General features: G+C 42.9%; 1 protein-coding gene across 1 annotated transcript; it reads left to right on the forward strand.

Moving 5' to 3' along the window:
* The first annotated feature begins 494 nt into the window (after window positions 1–494).
* Window positions 495–17,343, forward strand: LOC147896895 (ubiquitin-conjugating enzyme E2 14-like). Its single transcript, XM_087381392.1, has 6 exons — window positions 495–768; window positions 1,052–1,154; window positions 1,356–1,453; window positions 1,711–1,811; window positions 2,082–2,159; window positions 16,843–17,343. Exons 1-6 carry the CDS (start codon window positions 723–725, stop codon window positions 16,912–16,914), a joined length of 498 nt encoding a protein of 165 aa, XP_087237518.1. The 5' UTR covers window positions 495–722; the 3' UTR covers window positions 16,915–17,343.
* Window positions 17,344–17,840: the final 497 nt, after the last annotated feature.

The raw sequence follows: 17,840 nt of genomic DNA on the forward strand, positions 1-17,840 counted from the left end.
GCCCCAATCCAGGGCATGGATGCTACTTATGTGTTAGCCTCTCATGTTGTCTGCGTACATTGTTCATTCCCCCTATCATGCTATAAGTATCAAGCCCTTAGCTCTAGCTCTCCTCATATAGGTGCCCTATACTTCCTACGAAAGGTTTGTGTTGCTCTTAAAGACAAGTTGTCTTTTCCCTTTAATTCCAAAAGACTAATGTGTCATTAGGTAGGTGAATATGTGTTTATGTTTTGATACCTTATTCCCTTTAATTTTTTAAACCTTTTCAAAACTTTCCTCTCCCCCCTATATTAATGATCCTCGAACAATTGCTCCCCTCCTAGCGCCTTTCTACCCCCTTCCGAAAATTAATAGGAATTTGTATGTTGACAAGACACGGGGGGGACACTCAATGCATCTTGACCTGACCTATTTGGTTGGTGAGGGGTGGCGATAGTGGGTTGCCACAAAAAATCAAAAAGCAAGAACCACAATGACAGGGGCTTTATATGGGCCACCAAAAGGGGAAGGAGGGGAAGGCAAACGGATTCCGGGGGGGTCAAAGGGTCTGATTGTGTTTGTGTTATGTGGATCTTGAGATTCCTCTCTGACTCTTCAAAACCCACTTCCCTTTGGACTCTCTTTACCCTTTCATACATCACTCTTACCCTCTTCCCTCTTTGTATTTTGCCTCTTTGCCTCCCTTTCCTTCATCTGCTTTCTGCTCTGGATTTTTCGCCATGTCTGAAACCCAGGCTAGTCTTCTGCTCCGTAAGCAGTTGAAAGGTAAGTCGTGATCTCAACTTGGATTAAAGTATAGATTTATCAGCCTGTCATAGCTTTAGGGACTTCTAGCTTCATGCTGTACAGGCGTTTACATTCTTTGACAATATATAAAAAGCTTGACCTTGCTTTGAGAGGGAGATTATTAATAATAGCTTCTGGAGAGAGCCCCTTGCCGTCCGAATATCCTGTGTCCTTTTTGCTTTCAAAGGTCCGCTCCGATATTTTATGCTGCTCTGCACATCTCCAGGAGTGATTGCTAGACTTACAGTCGACTTTGTTGCAGATCTGACCAAAAAACCGGTGGAGGGTTTCTCTGCAGGACTTGTGGATGATTCAAACCTCTTTGAATGGAATGTGGCGATCATTGGTCCTCCAGACACTCTCTAGTAAGCGTAATCTCCGATGGGCATTTTCGTCCATCATAATTGAAAGCGATGCATGCGCTCTTTTATATATTTCATTTGAAAGGCAGGAGTACGTTTGCATGGTGAGGTCGGACAGGAGTTGCTGTTGGTGATTGTTTACTAGGACTTAGCAACTGTCTTGACTTCTGCACGTCCAGCTCATGTTCCTCAATTCGTATGCAGTGAAGGTGGCTATTTCAACGCTATAATGAGTTTCCCAACAAATTATCCGAACAGCCCCCCATCAGTAAGGTTCACTTCTGAAATGTGGCATCCAAATGGTAGGTGGATTTTGATACAATCTTTAAAATTGGGGTAGGAGTTTCGCAGATTGTAAAAATTGATTTTGGGCTACTTCTTTCTGTACCTGTATGCGTGTAAATACTGTTATCAGGGTGATAGTCATCTGTATGTCGCTTTGAAATAGGTTGTCATGTTGGAGAGTTTGGTTGTCACGTAAGTGAGTTTTTGACCAAAGCCCATTTCTTTGTGGCAAGTTTCCAAGTCCATCAGTGCCTGAATCTCCCCTTTTTGGCAGTTTATCCTGATGGACGGGTTTGCATATCAATCCTTCATGCTCCAGGCGATGACCCAAATGGGTATGAGCTTGCAAGTGAACGGTGGTCTCCTGTCCATACGGTATCTAATGCTATTTTATTCAGGTTTTTGAGGGATGGAGACGTGGTTCAGAGAAGCAGGGCAAGTGTTAGATAGAGGAGATTGACCACTCATATGGTAGATTAACAGTGTCACAAAAACTTCATAATTTTCACTGAATTACTGAAGTTGCCATGATGTCACGTACGCTCTCGTATCCTCCTTTTCTAAGAAAAGAAGCGGGGTCTTTGCTTGTGATGCTCACATGCTACCATGTGGTTTCTGTTGTTTATGGCCTGAATTTTGTTGCAGGTGGAGACAATATTACTGAGCATTATATCAATGTTATCAAGTCCCAATGATGAGTCTCCTGCCAATGTTGATGCAGCCGTAAGTTCTTGATGCTATTTGCTGAGTCATTTTTAAATCTCTCTCATACTTTGTAGTTTATATTGAGTTGTGTTTTCAAGGTCAAATGAAGGCTTTATTTCCTTTTCTGTATTGAAAAGTTGAGAGTATGTTACTGAAACCTTTCGCCCTTGTTGGCTTGATGCTCTTATTTCAGTGGGCTGTGTGATATTGATTGTAATTTAAAGGAGAATTTAATTTAAACCCTGTTAAAAGTTGCAATTTTGGAACGGTAGCAGAAGTCTGAAGATGTGGATTGATTTTTTCATAGGTTGTTACTTTGTAGTCTTTGATATATTTTGAATGAGATTTTTGTCACAACACCTTAAATTGTAACATCTGCTCACATAGTTTGTGAAGGCAGTTGACCTCTAACTAAAACAGTAAGTAAATGTAATCTATCAGAACCGGAGCTTCTATTTTGTTGTAGATGATCTTGCAAAGTGCTAGCTGTTATTGAGGTGGATCTTCACATGATGATCTTCTAGGCTCTTGCTGCCAGTGAGGATCTATGTGGGCCAACATCGGCCCATTGAGTGAATGTTGGTGTCCTATCAGCAGCTTTATGGATTTGATTGCCATCTTTATTTGCGTGTTCCTTGACATTTCTTTGGGGTGGTTGCTGTTTGAGAAACTATACATGTTCCAAACTTTGCTCTGATACCATAGTAGGGCCGGGGTTCCACTCTTGAGCCAAGGCGTGCAACAGGAAGCCACACCATTGTGACATGCTCAGAGGATGTCTTCTACCAAGCTCCACGGGCTAACATCGAGGACTAGTTATCACCTTCCATAGCCACGAGGTTATTAGCCTTGGCAGGTTTTATTGTGCCTAGTTGAATGCACTAGCCAGGTTAGGTGCAAGCTAAATAGGGACATAATAGAGATCTTGCCTTGCCTTCCTAGGAGAATGAAGGTGAATATTAGTTATTTTCCCGCTTTAGCTCATTTTATATATTTGATTGCCTGGTGGAATTCCTCTCCAACAGCTCGATCATAGAGCTGTGTGTGTTAGGCATCTCTGAAAGGTTTAGGCTAGAGTTGTGCTTATTCAGAAACATGATTTTTTGTGAACTCAATCAAAACTTGTTAACAGCCTTGGTTCTGTTTAGATAATCTGAATAAAGGAAAGAGCGATATTGCATGGGTCGTCCATGAGGATCTACCTAGAATCAACTCCTGAAATATTTCTTTATTTAGTGATATTTTACCTGAATTATAATGGTATTTTCAGGAACCCAATCTAGAAAACCTTTTAACCTATAACAGCCACCTGAATGACAATATTCCCTGGTTTAAATAGGAGTCCAATAACATAGATATCAATGAAGATCCCTTGCCGAAAGTCTTAGAGAAGTATGAGGATCAAGATTTATCCGATGCGAAATCTTGGCAAGAAAGAAGGGCATTGTCATACATTTAATAAAGACCCATCTAAACCTTAAACCCTCAACATCAAACCTTGAACCCTCAACATCAAACCTTGAACCCCTCACGCCACTTGATAAAACTAACCTCTAATTTAACACAATTAACTGGTCTTCCTTGTATTTGAAGGCTCAGGACCGTCACCCAAAAACAAAGGGATAAGAAGGCCTAGAAACTATATATTGTCCCTAAGTTTGTGAGCTTATAACTTAGGCTAGAAAACTTGGTTAAACCTAAACGTTCATTGGTGGTGAATATATCTATGCATGATCTACTTAATGTGCACGTGAGCATTTAGGGAGCTGGTTGTCTAGGACAAACACTCAAACGATAGGTATTTTTGGAGATCACCTCCATCTCATACATGGAAGTCCCATGTAATCTTCATTAAGTATCATCCTCGATGATGGATGACAAGTTAGCCATTGATGATATGTCGTGGTACAAGTCAGACCTCAAGTAGATCTGTTGCAGGTGTCGGCACTTCATTGTACGACTGCACAAGTATAGCCAGTTATTGAATAGGGCTTTGCAAACTTCCCCTCTGTTATGTCTACGCTTGGACCTAAAATGGTTGGGGTCAGGTCAACCAAAGGGTCAGGTATCATAACCTTGGGACAGATGGGACATAAGGTGCCCTTCTTAGGGTTGAGTCATTGAGGACACCCTACTTCGCCTTTTGGGATTCGGGAGTGGCCCTCTTGAGAATATCCAGCTAGGTTTGAGCCTATCTTGGCCTACATCTCCTTGATGACATATGTGCACAGATGGGGCTATGTGGTATTGGACATGTAGTCATAAGAGGATTGTTGTCAAGAGTTGACTGGTGTCTACCTTGGGGTTGATCCCTGTGAGGATCTATAGTTGAGTCGTGACACACAACAGTACACCCGATGTGTCCTTGTGTTTGTGTATTGATATCAGTACGGTAGTCTTGCAAATTAGCTCGGAGATAGAAGGGTCCTAGAATCCAGGTTAGGGGTTGTTTCATTTGGTATCATGTTACGCTCTAGTTGAGGCAACATGACCTCGGAAGGGTCAAGCGACATTTTCCTTTAAAGGATCAATGTTTGTATTATATTTGTTTGGGCTTCATGTAAATGATAAAAAAAGAATCAAGGTCAAGGTCCTTGGTGAGGGTGACATGGCACAAGACTAGGTGGATCTAAGGCTAAGGGGTCTAAATGCATTAAATGTGCGAAGAGGCAAATGATTTCAATGATATCCCAAGAGAGGGGTAAATGATGCATTGAGGAGATGCCCTCAAATGTAGACATGTGGCATACTAGATCCATCTAGGGAATTGTGGGCTTTGGTATTCAGCATGCATGTACTTCTCACGTGTAAGATTTTTGGATGTGCTCGCTGAACCAGAGAAATGGTTGGGCGGTTATTCATCGTGCCATCATCGTTTATTTTGTATTTGGCAAATTCGTGGTCTTGGTTGGGTTTGTGGTTTTTGGTTGTGACAATTTGGTATCAGAGCCTTGGTCAAATCATTGCATTAGGATGTGGGAGTTTGGAGCGACGTTTCGCTCAGAGTTCAGAGCTCTTCGTTGAATCATTTGTTGTTGTGGAAGTATCTGTTTCGAGATCGCCTTGTCTTGCCCCATTTGGGCCTGAGAAAGAGGCTTTTCCCTTCGTATCATCGGAGTTTTCCTTGACTTGCGACTCTGCTCCCGTTTCCCAATGCTCTTGGAATGCTTGTATTTTGTTCTTTTGGTCAAGCTCATGCCTACTATGTTTTGAAGCAAAAAATAAAATAAAATCAGAGGGATGCAGGGAGGACCTTACGGATTGGGGCAAGGGTAAGGGCAAAGGAAGCAACAAAGGAGGTCTCCTCTGTTGATGAGGCATTCGGAGCCGTTGTCGTGTAGGACTTCAATTGGGGAGCTGAAGATCGGTGAGAACTAACCTGAACGGGTGTCGAGTGGCTTGTGTGATGGCGTAATTGTGAGTTCTTGCTTGGCAAGCCTTGTGACGGCAAACTGCTACGCGGAGTGGGTGCAGAAAGGATTGCTACGTGCACGTGTTACTCACAGGCTCGCCTTGAGATATCCCGTCACCCGCATGGGTATGTATTCAAGCAACATCTATGAGATCTAAGAGGCCGAGTCAATGCAAGGCTAGTTGACGTTAGGTGAAGTTGAATTTGGAGGTTTTGAGAATTTCGTTAATCAGTGACGGAATCCTATTTTTTCAGTCCAAAAATTGATGAACTGGATGGAAGAGATTATGGAGTCAAAGTGGGACGACAGTGCTCATATATTTCCTTTCGTCGGTCATCATAAACTCTTTCGTTGTTCACGTCCTCTTGCCTCTTCTACCGCTAACTCATGTAGCTTGAAGGAGTTCATGTCGTGAAGATTGTCATAGTGTTAGATAGCAGGTGGTTGGTGAACTCGTTCGTGATCGTCGTGATTGACGGATGCTATGCCCATTTGGCTGTTCATCGCTTCATTGCACAACTCATTTGTTTAGCAACGCACCAGCCTTAGTCTGTCGGGAGCTTCGTGTGCAGTAATAAAAAGAGAGGTTGGAGCTTGGGTATTTGTTTATAACGGCTGATCTTCTCTTGAATCCAGTGTAAAGGTAGGTGGTCACAAGATAGATTATAAATACAGATTGGGAGTGGCTTACAGGGACTAGTTGATCTCTTCATGCAGCAGAAATATGACCAGGGAGCTTTCTATGCCTTTTAAATTTTGTTGGGGTATATACTAGTTTATTTGCCCTCGGTATTTGAGTTATTTGAGATCGCAGATATTTCCCTAGTATAGGGAAAAGATATTCATCTTGGTTCTCAGCTATTTTCAGTTGATGGTTACGTTTGTTTAGGCACCTTTTGTGGTTGTGAGATTGAAAAGCAGTTTGTAAATACAGTTTTAGGCGGTGTTTTATTTATTAAAAAAAAAAAAAGGGCCCAATCGACTTAAATGGAAGTTGAAGAAGAAGCTTCTAGGGTGGATCCTGTAGAGTCGAGAGTTTGGCCGACCCCGTAGGTGTCGCACCCAGTAGGCCATACTCTGTCTAGTAGAATTGCATTATTGGAGGATGCCTTGCAACAGATTTTAGCGCAACAACTACAGGCAAATGTAGGGCAATCCGAGCTCAGAAAAGTGGTTCATAGTATGTCTGCTAGACCATTTCGTGAAGAGAAGGGTAAAGCTCCAATGGAGCTTGAATCCAGTGTTCATACGGTCGAGCCTAGGAGGGCTAAGGTGCCTAATATTGCTAATTATAGGCCAGAAAAGTATTCTGGTCGGATGTTTGACCGTAGTTCCGATATCATAGAGACCTGGTTACATAAATGGGATGAAGCTTTCGCCATTTGTGAAATCAGGAATGATATGAAGAAAATTCGCGAGGCTATCCATATGTTTAATGAGTCAGCGGATAGGTGGTGGATAAAACAGTAGAAAGATGGAGTGGCATCCACTACTTGGGAGGGGTTTAAAAAAGAATTTAGAAAACACTTCTTACCTCCTGACAAAGCATTCCGAGCTTGGGATCAATATCAAAACCTTCGTCAGAGAAATTTATCAGTGGCGGAATACACCCATAAGTTTAGAAAAAGTGTAATGAAAGTTTATGAAACCCTACCTCAGTCAATCTAGGTAAAAGATTTTATCTTTGGACTGAATGATCGGATCAAGATGGAAGTTTGGGCTAAATATGTAAACACGCTAGATGAAGCAATTGCCATAGCCCTAAACTATGAAGATGCCAAAGGGAACAGAGCAAGTGGGTTTGTGCAGGTTGGGACTCGGTATGAGTACCCGAAGAAAACTGCGTTTAAGAAGAAGTGGATTAGCAAAGGGAGTTCCTCACAGCCTAGTGGTCAAACCAAGCAGGCGAAGCCAGTTGAGACTCCTAAACCAAGTACCCCCATTGGAGTGAAAAGAAAAGTAACACCAATGGCAGCCCGGGCTTGGTTGAAGTCTTCTTTGAACCCAGAGCAAAGAGAAAAAGCGAGGAGAGAAGGCTTGTGTTTTGGGTGCCTTTAGCGTCATCAATGGAAAGATTGTCCATGAAACAAGGATCGTCGGATGGTTGAGATGGTGATCTTAGAATGTGACGTAGAATTGGAGGGAAGTCCCAAAGCAGAACATATGCAGATTCAACTAGCGGGATCTTCTCAAAGGTCAGTACCTGTTTTGTTATGTGTGTCTGTTGCTAAGCTAGTAACTAGTGTACCTGATAATGTCCTGTCAAAGCCTGTAGCAGCGGGGTATATAGCCTAAGGCCTTTAACGATACGGAGTTAATTAAGATGAAGGGGCAAGTAGCTAATCATGACGTCATTGTGTTGTTTGACTTTGCATCAACGCACAATGTAATTAATTGCAAGCTTGTAAAGATGCTGAAATTAAAGACTAGCCCATCTGACTATGCATATACAGTCAGAACGGCAGACGGAAGTTCAAGTGAAGTATGGGACCTAAGGGTTACCCAGTTGTAACTTTGAATTCATGACTATGTTAAGAAGCTTGATTTTGAAATGACAAAGCTTGCTCACGCTGACATAGCCTTGGGTAAGACTTGGCATTCTAGGAAGAATTCAGACAGATTGGAAAAAGCACATTTATCAATTCAAGATGAATGATGTGCTGTATGTCTTACGAGGTGAAAAAGATACACCTCAAGGACCGTTGGTTTCCGTAATGGAAGTTCGAAAAGCTCAAGAAGAGTTTTTGTTTCTTTGTACAGCATCGGAAGAGCCGATTGATGGTCCTTCGGCTAGCACTGGTGTTACCTAAAATGGAGAGATGGTCAAGTTGGTTGATCAAATAGCAGAGGGGTTCTGTGATTGTTTTAGGGATGAGTTACCTTATGGGTTACCTCTAGAGCGGAATGCTCAGCATAAGATTGAACTAATCTCGGGGACAGAACCTGTAAATAGACCTCCCTATAGGTTAAGTTTTACCGAAGAAGCGGAGGTACGAAGACAACTGGAAGAATACCTCAAGTTGGGGTGATTCAACCCAATTTCTCACCTTTTGCTTCGCTAGTGATATTAAAAAAAAAGAAAGATGATACTTTCTTCTCTGTATAGATTACAGAGCATTGAATAATATCACTGTTAAGCACAGGTATCCGATGGCCCGGGTCGATGATTTGCTAGATGCGTTACATGGGGCCATAATTTTCAGTAAGATAGATCTTAAATGTGGCTACCATCAGATCCATATTAGAGGCGAGGATGTGCATAAAACCGCTTTTAGAAGTAGGTTTGGACATTATGAGTTTTTGGTAATGCTGTTTGGACTTACCAATGCTCCAGCTACATTTGTCATGCTTATGAACGATTTACTACGTCCGTATATCGAAAAGTTTGTAGTACATTTTAGACGATATTCTTGTGTTCAGCAAAAGTATTGTTGAGCATCATGAACACTTAAGAATAGTGTTCAATACTTTGAGGAAAGCCAGTCTTTATGTAAATAAAAAGAAAACTGTACTGTATATGGTAAGACTTGAATATTTAGGATTCATTATTACTCCTGAGGGGGTAGAAATGGATCCAAAGAAAGTGGTTGTGATACTGACTTGGCCTATCCCTCAGAGTTTGACCGCTTTGCGATCATTTTTGGGATTTGTCCAATTTTATCGAAGGCATATCAAAGGATATTCCGAAATAGTATCGCCATTGACTGATCTGACCTCAAATAAAGTACCTTTTATATGGAGATATAATCAACAGGAGAGTTTTAACACCATAAAACAAGCTGTGGTCTCAGGACCGGTCTTCCAAGGCTCTCCCAGCCCACATATTAGCAACGCCCCACCTTCGTTCCAGCAGCCCTCGATCTCAAACCAACTGCCTGTCGTCTCTCCTTCATGAAGAGTGAGCCCGAATTACTCTCCTATTCCTAGCGCAGACGCATCCTGTGAGAGAAGAGGAAGCAGAATGCAAGAGTGAGTAAAACATCTGAATAGATGAGTAGTGAAAGTACAAGAGAGTGAGAGGTTTTGTTAAAGTGACAAAACCTCATCCTATCCACTAATCGTAGTTAGGGATCTAACTGTGGTTAGGGAAAAAAACCTCAATGAGGGAAAAGTGCCCCTAAACTACTTATTACATTACATTGGCCATTGCCTAGAATATACCAATAATTCTAACACCCCCCAATGTGGTGTACAAGGTAATGATCAATCACCAAAAGGAAATAAGTTTAGGGCACTGCGAAATGCCTCAAACTTCTCACGTGGAAGTGCTTTGGTGAAGATGTTTGCAACAGTGTCATGTGTTGACACATAGATCACACTGATCTCCCCTGCATGCTACTTCTCTCTGACATAATGATAATGAACCTGAATGTGCTCGTGCGAGCATGAAACACAGGATTCTTTGCCACCGCTATAGCACTCTGACTATCAGTGAGAATTGGAGAAGGACCCTCCAATAAGAGATGAAGATCAGCAAACAAACGACGCAGCCAAACACATTCAACTGTCGCTGTGAAAGCTGCCCTGTACTTAGCTTCACATGAGGAAGCAGCCACTGTAGATTGTTTCTTGCTCAGCCAAGAAATGCAAGCTTTGCCCAAAATGAAACAATAACCACTAGTGGACTGCCTGGTATCATAGTCTCCAACCCAATCCGAGTCACTGTAAGCATGTATCTGCAAGTCACCCCCCTTGGGAAACATCAAGCCATAAGACTTTGTGCCTTGCAAATAACGGAAGATGCGTTTTACAGCTTGGCAATGTGTTGTCTTTGGGTTGTGCATATACCTGCTTATTTGAGATACGGCATACTTGAATATCGGGCCTTGTATTGCACAAATAAATGAGGCAACCAACAGCCTGGCTGTAAAGTCCGACATAGTAAGCTTCACAGCCCCGGCTCCATGGGAGTGGCTATAGGCTTATAATCTTGCATGTTGAACCTATCCAAGAGCTTTTGCACATACTTGGATTGAGACATAATGATGCCACGCTTGTCTTGTATGAATTGGATCCCCAAATAGAAATTTAACATGCCCAAATCTGCCATGCCAAATTCAGCTTTCAACTCAGCTTTAAAATCTTCAATTATTTCCTCATTTGACCCTGTGAGCAGCATGTCATCTACATAAAGAATGATGACCAAAATATCCCCAAACTAGACAAGTAAAATCCCTTCCTGGGATGTAAAATGCACAACCAAAGTCAGGCCGGGTATCATAAGTAAATAAGGCAGCCCACAGCATGCTGATAAAGGGTGGCATTAAAGGGTGCACTCCCATCCTTGGAGGAGATACGAAAGCCAAGCTCCAATGGTGTAGAAACTAGCTTGCGATCTTCAAACTGGAAGCGGTCTAAGAGCTGTCCAATGTACTTTGACTGAGTCATCATTATACCCCCCTCAACATATGCAAACTGGATGCCCAAGTAATAGTGCAACCGGCCCATGTCTGTCATTGCAAATGATGTCTGCAAATCAGCTTTCAAATCTGCGATTTTGTCCATATCTGGCCCAATGACAAGCATGTCATCCACATCAAGAATGAGAATTAAAAATTCTGCAGTACTCTTTTGGACATAATGAGCTATTTCTGTATGGCTGTTTTGAAAGCCATGGGCTGTCAAATGTGCATGTATCTTGGCATACCATGCCCGGGGTACCTGCTTCAATCCATAAAGGGTATTTTTGAGCTGGCAAAGCTGACTTTCAGAACCTTTTTTCTCAATGGTATGCCCAGGGTACCTGCTTCAATCCATAAAGGGTATTTTTGAGCTGGCAAAGCTGACTTTCAGAACCTTTTTTCTCAAAGCTAGAAAGCTGAGTGACATAGACCTTTCCCTGTAAATCACCATGAAGGAAGGTTGTCTTAATGTCCAATTGATCCACCTCCCAATGTCTGTGGGATGCAAGAGCAATGATGCACTGTGTGGTTGTGATGCGTGAGGTGGCAGCAAAGGTCTCTTCAAAATCAATGCCATGTTGTTGTGCATAACCCTTTGCAACATGATGAGCTATGGAGTGGTCAGCGCTGCCATTAGCTTTCTGTTTGACCTTGTAAACCCATTTTGTGCCTACAGCACCCTTGCCTATAGGCAAGTCACAACTCCCAAGTGCCATTTTCATGAATGTACTCAAGTTTAGCATTCATAGCATCCATCCATTCTTTGCTGTCAAAAGCATCCTTATGACATAGTGGCTCTTCATTATAGGTAGTGGCAATCAAAGCTACAGCCGAAAAATTGCCTTGCATTTGTTTGTGCGCACCTCTAGTGCGGCACGCACTAGCTCAGCCTGCTTGTTGTCCCTAAGGGTATCCAAAAGCTAAGGAGGGACTGATTTTTGCTGTCTCATGACAGCCTCTTGTCATGTGCTCTGACGTGTGCTTAGGCGCACATGACTAGCTTTGATAGCTTGCGGAGGCCAGTGGCTAGGCAAGCGATTCTTAGGTTGGCAACGGACGAGTTAGGGTTCCAGCTATTTTTATTGGCACTGGGCCAGAGCCTATAAAAGGAGCCTAGTGGTTCAGTTTTCATTCACGCGAGTTAGAGCAGGTCTAGCTCTTCCTTGTTGGTTTGGATGCTGGATCGTGTTGCGGACATGCATCTGCTTTCTAGCGTAGCCCGGATTGCGAGCGCGGTCCTGAGTCCCTATGGGCGCCTTCTGGTGGTTGCCAGGAGGTTGTGGGCTGGTTGGATGTAGATGTTCGTGCCAGCAGCCCAGCCTATGGCTCGAGGGGATGCTCGGATTCCTGTTTGGATCTTTCGGGTAAGGTGCGAATTTCGTTTTTTGTATTGCTTGACTAGAAATCGCTATGTTTTGTCAGTAGGTAGGGAAGATGTGTTTCCATGTAAGGGAGGATGAGTTTTGGCTGGGTTGATGCCTGTTAGGAAGGTAGGATATCAATTCGTTGGAGAGGAAGGAGCGGAATTTAGGAAGGATGCCATGCGTGTTTGTGAGTGACTGGAAGTTGTTTTTACCTGGTAAGAGATACGTTTTGAGTGGGAGAAGAAGCTCAGGGTTCAGTTTTCAGTTGGAAAGGTCAGGGATGCACTTGCATGCAGCCATCGACCTTGAGAGATGGGGAAATCTCCATCAGATTGAGGAGATAGCAAAAAGGCAACTTTACTATTTGGCCATGCAAACCCTAAAAGCAAGCATCTAGATTTGGCGGGTCATGCTTTTAAAAAGCTAGGGCACCAATCGGATTAAAAGCTCATGAATTCTGTGTTAGAGGGGGCACCTTTATTTCGTTGGCAGCCAGCTCTTGATTCGCAAGTGCTCCAGCGCCTTCTAGACTGAATTCCAGCTTGCATCGTTCCTCCCTGCCTCCTTCCACCCCACCACACCTTCATCGGCCATCTTTCCCTTGCTTATTCACTGCTGTTGGCCGTACGAATTGCTGCCTGGCTGCTGGTCTGGGAGCCAAGACAGCTCTCCAGCTTGGGAAGGAAGGGCGATGTTTCATTTGTGAGGAGTGTGGGCTTATACCCGAGCTGATTGCCTGAAGAGGCCCGGAGCCTCACAAGGACCTACACCAAAGCTCAAAGGACCACCTACGAAATCAAAGATAGCCGCTCAGACTACTTCGACATGTATTTGCGTCAATGTCCTCACCCACCCTCATTCTTGTGATCGTTCTTTTAATAATTCATTGTTTGGCCCCCATGATCTCTACCGGGCTTATGGTGAGATCCAAGGGACACGGATTCACATTCTTTGTGACCCAGGCAGCTCTTACAACTTTGTTAATCACAAACTTGCCAGTTGAGTATGACGCCTCGTGATCACACCTACGAGGTGCAGCTTCCAACTGGGAAGTAGTTTTGGGATCGCAAGGTGGATCGACTTCTTGTCCGCATTCAAGCCTACACAGATATTTTGGAGTGCTATGTTATGCACTTGGATTATGTAGACTTGTTGTTGGGCATTGTGGGAAAGTATTTCCATGGATTTTATTACGGGATTGCCATGAACGCGCAAGGGTCATGACTCCATATGGGTTATCGTGGACTACTTGACGAAGATGGCTAGATTTATACCTACTAGATCCACAGTCATGTCGTCTCAGTTGGCTCAATAGTGTGTTGACCAATTGTTTCGTCTGTATGGGTTACCGGCTGAGAAAGTCATTGAAAGGGACTCTAAGTTTATGAGTGAATCCTGGACGCTTGTCTTTGAGAGGTTGGATACCACCCTTAGTTTGAGTTCCTCTGAACATGCCCAGTTTGATGGTCAGATGGAAGTTGTGAACCAACTTCTGGAGGATATGCTTCGTGCATATGTTTCCAAGAGGCAATCATCATTACTTACCAATGGTTGAATTTGCTTATAAGAGTGCAAAGCATTTTCAGCCCTTTTATGCTTATGTACGGGTTTCAACCTAAATCTCCAGTAGCGATCGGATTCAAGGGAATCAAGAATGATGCTGCAAAAACATTTTTGCAAGACATGCAAGAGATGTTGCAGTTTGCCAAGGAGTCTATTAGAAGTGCCCAAGATAGGGACATAGTTTATGCTAATAGTCATTGTTCGCATAGAGAGTTATCTATTGGAACGGTGGTATACTTGCGTATTCCCAAGGAATCCAGGAGTCTCAGTACTGGACAGGTCAGGAAGTTATCCCCCAGATACTGTGGTCCATTCAAGTTATCCAAAGAATTGGCCAAGTTGCATATGAATTGGATTTGCCTCCTAATGTAAGGATTTATCTAGTCTTTCATGTCAGTAGACTGAAAGAAGTGCTGGGTGCTGAGGACCAGGTAGTTACTCCTCAGGAACTTATAGATGTTGAAGATTTAACCTTTATATTGCACGAGCTTGAGAGTAATCTTGGCTTTCATGAACGTCGAGTTACAAATAGGATGATCACGGAATATAAGATTAAGTGGAAGGATCGTGTCGAGGACTCTACATGGGAGACATTGACTAGCCTTCAAAGAGAATTTCCGGACTTTCTTTTGAACTTAGGAGTGAGTTCTTAGAGGAAGAGATATGTCATGTGCACGGATTGTATCTGACGTGTGCTTAGGCGCATTGGACTAGCTTTGATAGCCTACGATTCTCAGGTTTGGTTGCAAGGGCAACGGACGAGTTAGGGTTCCCGCTATTTTTAGCGGCACTGGGCAAGAGCCTATATAAGGGGCCCAATGGTTCAGTTTTCATTCAAGCAAGTCAGAGCAGGTCTAGCTCTTCCTTGCTGGTTTGGATCCTGAATTCTAGCGTAGCCCGGATTCCGAGCCCAGTCCTGAGGCCCATAGGGCGCCTTTTGGTGGTATGGGATGCTAGGAGGTTGTGGACTGGTTGGATGCAGATGTTCGTGCTAGCAGCCCAGCCTATGGCTCAGGGGGATGCTTGATTCTACGGGTCCTGTACTTGTGAGCATCATGGTTTGGTGGTGAGCATGCGCGCGCCTCTCTTTGTGGTCCTATGATCGTTGGTTTGTGCTTGTGTGCAGGTCCGGATTTCCAGGAGCGATCGTGGTTGTGTCACGTCTCCCCTTGAACTGCTTGCTCAATGGCAAGGCAATATGGCGGTGGGAAATCAGGCTGAGAGGAAGCAACGGGAGGAGGATTGGAGCTGCTAGAAACATGTGGCATGGTGCTTTGCACTGTGTCATCTGTATCTGTGAAAGGCGGAATGCCCCAAATGAGCAAGGCTTTTTTCTCATAGGCAAGCTCTCTTGACCTTGAGACTACGCTGACGGTACAAGGGGTACCTCATATCCTAGCTGTCCCAAGGTAAGAATACATGATCCTCGGTTAACTTGACCCTATAACACTAGCCACGATATGTCCGAACGAGGACATAACATTCTTTTTCCTTATTCACGAAAGGACTAAGACATAAACTCTGGGGATCGGCTCTGAAGAGAATCATTACTTTTCCAAGTACTCTCCTCTTTTGAACAATCCTTCCATTTAGCCTTCAACCCTGCTCCTAGGCTGTCGGTCCCCATATCTTGGCTAGCTGTCCTTTGCCCTTGTTCAAAGGGAATGTTCGACCACATCAGAAGACTTCTTATTCCAATCTGTCTGTATTTAACAAAATGTGAATTTATTGTCCTTGGCTAGATCCATCCCATGACGTTTTGTGGCTGACACTTCCTCATTAACATCAGAATTAATAACTGACAAGCCGCTTCGTCTTCATCCTTTTCACGTGGCTGGCAATCGTCCTTCTTGCATTGTCTGATTTTTTGGCACCTTAACACTTGGTTCCTTCTGCCTACCATGGCCAGGCTTAGGGGTAGCACTGCACTTGGATATTCACATCATGCACACAGGCTATCCTATGGTAAGACCGAAAAGTGGGGGTAGAAGTTTGTGCAGCCCTTCTTGGATGTTCACTAGGATTGTTTGATATGTCCTAGTTAGTCATGGGTTCAATACTTGGCATTTGTATAGAACTATTGCCTGTACTGACACATAGTGCATGAGAACATCCCATCTTCTTCCACAAGTGTGACTTTTTATATTTATCCTGAATGCTGAAGGGGCTTTTCATGCCTGCATGCATTCCATTACTATCTGTCTTACAACTTCAAACGTAAGTACTTGGAATGCAAAACTGCCCCAATTCACCCCCATTTTGGTTTAAAAATTGTTTCCTTGCATTTGCATTGGTGTTTCATTTGTTTTCTTGTATTGCATTGGTTTATTTTGTTATCTTGTGTTAGTATTGGTGTTTCTTTTGTTTTTAATAAATATCTGAACATATTCTCTCTCTCTCTCTCTCTCTCTCTCTCTCACATATTTTCTTCTTTTTTATTGTTCTTTTTACTCTCGTAATTTTGGTTGTTTGGGTTTGTGATTTTGTAGCTTAGTAAGCACTGGCTTTACCCTAGAGATTCTGGAATCTCTTGAAATGTGGATGCCAGCTTATGCTTGGTTGTTGAACAACAATGAGAACATAAGCGTAGCTTTGCTCACCAAGTTTTTCTTTATTTTTATTTTTCTCTTTCACTTCCTTCTCTTACAAACTCCCTTCTTTTTTGATGAGAGCTATCCCTTGATTTGAGGCCTGGTCTGTTTATGGCTTTTGTGTAGCTCCCTTTAATGTTATTCCAAGTAGATAAGGATCCTGAAGTATCTTTGTTGAGGTCTGCAAGCATCTTTACCTTCCCTAAGAGAGTAAAGATGAAGTATGAGCTGAATCAGGAGCAAAGTTTGTCTTTTATCTAAATTGTTACTGTATCTGAACTTTCCTCGTTTTCTTTCTGCATTGAAGAAAACGGAGTTGATTCGTGACTATATTTGACTAATAAAGATTTGGTCCATTGGAATCACAGAAGGAATGGCGTGAGAACAGAGAGTCTTTCAGACAAAAAGTGGGTCGAATTGTAAGGCGATCACAAGAATGACTCCAAATGTGGGCAGGGCATTGTTCGACACAAACGTGTTGAACTTTTCCAGTTTGTACAGTTTAGGCTCTGCAAGAGAATGAACTTTCTTTGCTGAGTTTTCTCAGGTATTGATGGGGCACACAATTTCTGTACAAAGCATTGCTTGTTGCCAGGCCCTGACAAAACCTTTTTCCCCCACCTTGATGGGCAAAGCATTCATTTACAGTTTCCGGAGGAAAGCTTCGGTGCACCTTATAGACATGTTTCTCAGGATGGACTCTCTGATGCCCTTGTTCTAAATTCAAGAGAGACTATCTAAAAGTATTTATGGTTTTGGCTTTTTGTTGACGTGAGCAACTTGTTATTGAGTTCTCTGATAATAAGCTTTCTTTGACGATCAATATATCTTTGCGAATTATGCTTTGCAGATGTTCATAAGGAATAATATTTTGGAGGTAATTGTGAAAGTCTCTTTTGCAAATCTTACAAGGCTTGCTACAAGTGTATAGCTATTACAGTGCTTGATGTGCATGCACTCTTTCCCTCGCTTTTGCACTTATTAATGAAGGATTGTGCTTTGATCGCATAGCTAAATTTAGCTAGAATACCACCGTAGTTACTATTTCAATCAGTCCATATCTCAGTTCTGCTGTTTGCCTCCTGCAAGGGAAACTAGTTTTTTTGTTTGATCTTCATTGTGCTTCTTTGTTCGGTCTTACGAGCCCTTTGTTGAAAATCCCAATTGATAGAGATGCCTTCAAGGGGGCAGAAATAAAGGTGCTAGGAAGTGCAAATATTAGAAAAGATATGGGTTGAATCAAGAGCTGCAGGGTATGATGTCATATTTGCTCCCTCACCTCTCTTGCAATTCAAATCAAATGAATTCCACTCAGAATGATCTTATCGGGTGAGAAATGGGCTTAAGAAGGCAAAAGCCCCAAAAT

Source organism: Dipteris shenzhenensis, chromosome 11 (genome assembly GCF_047967505.1).
Source record: "Dipteris shenzhenensis isolate YYH24624 ecotype China chromosome 11, Dip_SZ_1.0, whole genome shotgun sequence".
NCBI lineage: Eukaryota > Viridiplantae > Streptophyta > Polypodiopsida > Gleicheniales > Dipteridaceae > Dipteris > Dipteris shenzhenensis.